At 35.7% G+C, this 3,305-nt stretch overlaps 1 protein-coding gene across 1 annotated transcript; it reads right to left on the reverse strand.

Moving 5' to 3' along the window:
* Positions 1 to 35: 35 nt before the first annotated feature.
* Positions 36 to 2,966, reverse strand: LOC110094429 (probable phospholipid hydroperoxide glutathione peroxidase). Its single transcript, XM_020819660.2, has 6 exons — positions 2,624 to 2,966; positions 2,026 to 2,102; positions 1,840 to 1,901; positions 1,438 to 1,556; positions 679 to 846; positions 36 to 145 (listed from the first exon to the last, which is right to left on the reverse strand). The coding sequence occupies exons 1-6, from the start codon at positions 2,894 to 2,896 to the stop codon at positions 116 to 118; spliced, it is 729 nt and encodes a 242-aa protein (XP_020675319.1). The 5' UTR covers positions 2,897 to 2,966; the 3' UTR covers positions 36 to 115.
* Positions 2,967 to 3,305: the final 339 nt, after the last annotated feature.

Consider the following 3,305-nt stretch of genomic DNA (forward strand, 5'->3'; position numbering starts at 1 on the left):
ATGCACCTGTATGAACCTTGGATCGATGTCCTCATCAAATTCTGAATATAAGTGTGATGATGAAAAATCTCAAAATAACTGCTACTTACAACTAGTAATGAACTTATTAAACTTGTTATGCTGCAAGGAGCTTCTTGATATCATTCTGCAATGCAGAGAAAAAAGAAAATGGAAATCACTTCAAAGAACTCATAATGGATAGAATAATATGAAAATATTCCAAAATAAAAAAGATGTTCGTAAAACACCAAAGTTAAATTTCAGGTACAACTCTAGAATACTATAGTCGTTAAGATTTCATTTAGGACAACTTTCTAACTATTTTTAAAAGCAGTTTTTTAGTACAAAATTTTTTGAATTAGAAATTTTTGTCTAAAAAGTAGTAAAAAAATTATCTTAAACAAAACATAAGGGGTGATAGCATTGCCTACTTTAGGATACGTTTGGTATGGCATTCTTAAAGCAGCTTTTTAGTATACAAATTAAAATTTTTATACTAAAAAGCTGCTTTAAGAAGCAGTAAAAAACCATCTCAAACGAAGCCTTACTAAATGTGCTCACATAAACATAATTCTTCCTCATTATATAAGATAAGACATCATTCAATCTGTCATTATTGATAGCATAAGATCAACAAAATTATTGAAATGGCATATCCAAATATTTAAACAAACTCACCTCAATCTGGAATGGTGAAGTGGTAGGTTGGTACCTCTCCACAACATTACCATTTTTATCTATCAAAAACTTTTCAAAGTTCCACTTGATAAGGTCGCCAAGAAATCCTCCAGCACTTGCCTTCAGAAATTGATAGACTGGCGCTGTCTTTGGTCCGTTTACATCAACCTGTTAGGATGAAAGAAAATGGTCAATAAAAACGAAAGCTTTCTCCCACATCAGCTCTCTTTGAATGAATCGAGAGAGGAGATGGTACTACCTCAAGAAGATACTTCATTCTGCAAACTCAAAAGATACAAACTATCACATATATAAAATCCTCTTCAAAGAAAAGGCTACATTAAGGGGCTGTTTGGTAGCAGGATTTAGGCCGGATTTGAGGCGGATTTGAGCAAAATCCAGCCAAATGGCCTAAAATGCAAAACCAAGTCTCACGGCAAACGAAATCCGCTGTAGACGGAAAATTCCGCCGATTCGCTCCAAATCCCGGATTTCCAAAATCCTATATTTTGTCGGATTTACGAAATCCATGGCGCTAGAGGAAGAGTCCGCTCAGTAAATTCTCCTCTATAGCCAAACAGTCACTTGAGATTTAAGAGGATTTAGCATGAATGTTACCAAACAGTTTTCAAGATTTAAGCCCCTCAGCATTTTCAAAATCTGGATTTAGAGGATTTATGAAATCCTACTTAAATCAAATCCGGGGTTCTACCAAACAGCCGCTAAGGGTCAAAGATGAATATGATCATGAAGGCATACCTTATCAAATATAGGGAATTCTGCCTTAAATCTTGTACAAGCAAACTGCTTTATCTGTGTATTTGATCCAGGCTCTTGGCCTCCAAATTGATTGCAAGGAAAAGCCAAAATCTCAAAGCCTATATTTAAAGACCAGGTTACAGGTCATATGGTTGTGTAATTAAATCCTATATTATTGGTGCTTGGAATCAAAAGAAATTTAGATTATTTTTAAGAATGGTGAAGACCAAGCAAACCCGACTAGTAGGATCTTAATATTCTTCAGCTAGTTGATGAGGAAAAAGAAAACAAAAACTTCCAAAATAATAAATTAATAACAACTTGATATTTATTTCAAAAAGAAATGGCACTTAAAATAAACCAAAAAGTCAGGAAATGTAACTTATGATCCAAAGCAATTACCTTGGTCCTTATACTTGTCATAAAGTTGGGAGAGCTCTGTGTAATTTGAAGATGTCAAACCACTGCCATTCTCAATATAAAGATACAATTATGAACAATGCAAAAAAAAAAAAGGTTCACTAGATATAGGGATTGAAAAAATGTATATCACACGACAACATTCTGTTAGATAGGAAGAGATTTTACCATTGAGAAGCAACATTAACAATTAATAGGACCTTCCCCTTGAATTTACTAAGAGAAATATCATTGCCATCAATATCCTGCACCAAAAGTATATATATATGAAGCTTCACTTCTCTATCTGAGGGGATATCTGAACTCAACAAGCATATCATTGCCTTCAATTAGCTTCAAGAATCCTCAACATCCTTTTAAGCAAAGACTGAGAAACTGAAGAAATTATTCCATGCGGAGTCCGGACGGTAAAGACCCGTCCGGTTTCCAGATGTGTACACACTCTGTATAAAAAAAATTAAACTGTGTAGAAAATTATACTCAGTGTATACTGTGTACAATTTCTGGAGAAACAGGCCCTCTATTTCTACACAGAAATCCTAACCTAGCTTCAGTAATCCACAGCACTTTGCATTGAATTTCTTATATTTTACCATAACACGAATGAACTAAATTTTGGTCCCATCAATGTAAACAAGAACCAATTTTTACCACCCAATCAAGCCAAATCACCAAAACGATTCATAGAAACATAAAGAAAAAAAAAAAAAGAGAAGTGGAAAGATCCAAACAGGAGACATTAGTAACTAAGAAAGGAGCTTAATACCTTAACGGTAAATTCATGAAGGCTCTTCCCCGTGGCGGCAGTGGCAAAAGTTACGCCAAGTGTACGCTGCCCCTTCATTACCAACCCTGGAATCCTCAATCTCCGAGAAAAAATACTCTGACTCAAGACCGTAAATCCCCGAAATCCCGAAGAGAACCTCGCCGATAGGCCTAGAAATCCTGAAGCTCCCCGAAAGCCAGCTAATCGGACGCCACCGGAAGTTATGGGGATCCCCGCAGTGAAGACTGCCGATGCGAAGATTGAAGAATTCATCGAAAGAAGAATGAAAAGGAGAGATTTTGCTTTGTGAGGGCTTTCGAATCGGTTTGCTTCGCCTGTGCATTAAATAGTAGTAAATACTGCTCTGGCTTTTCATGGAAGAACTGGAAACGAGCACTCGAGCGGTAGGAGGAACAAGCGGTTTGAATCCAGCCATGTCTCATTTCATTTTAACGAGAAGAAAGCTCACGCAATGCATAAGAGAATCATCAAAGTCATTATTTTATTTTAATTTGTAATTTTTTATTTCTTTTGTGCGGTTGATTTTTTGCTATGATATACTGATAAAATAATAACTCTAGTCGAATTTAAAAGCAAGGTTGTAAAAATCGGATCTGATAATAAATCGGTAAAATGAGAGGTTTACGGTTCGATCGATCTGAATGGAGTCGAACTTAATCAA

The sequence above is a fragment of the Dendrobium catenatum genome, unplaced genomic scaffold (assembly GCF_001605985.2).
Source record: "Dendrobium catenatum unplaced genomic scaffold, ASM160598v2 fragScaff_scaffold_1024, whole genome shotgun sequence".
Taxonomy (NCBI): domain Eukaryota; kingdom Viridiplantae; phylum Streptophyta; class Magnoliopsida; order Asparagales; family Orchidaceae; genus Dendrobium; species Dendrobium catenatum.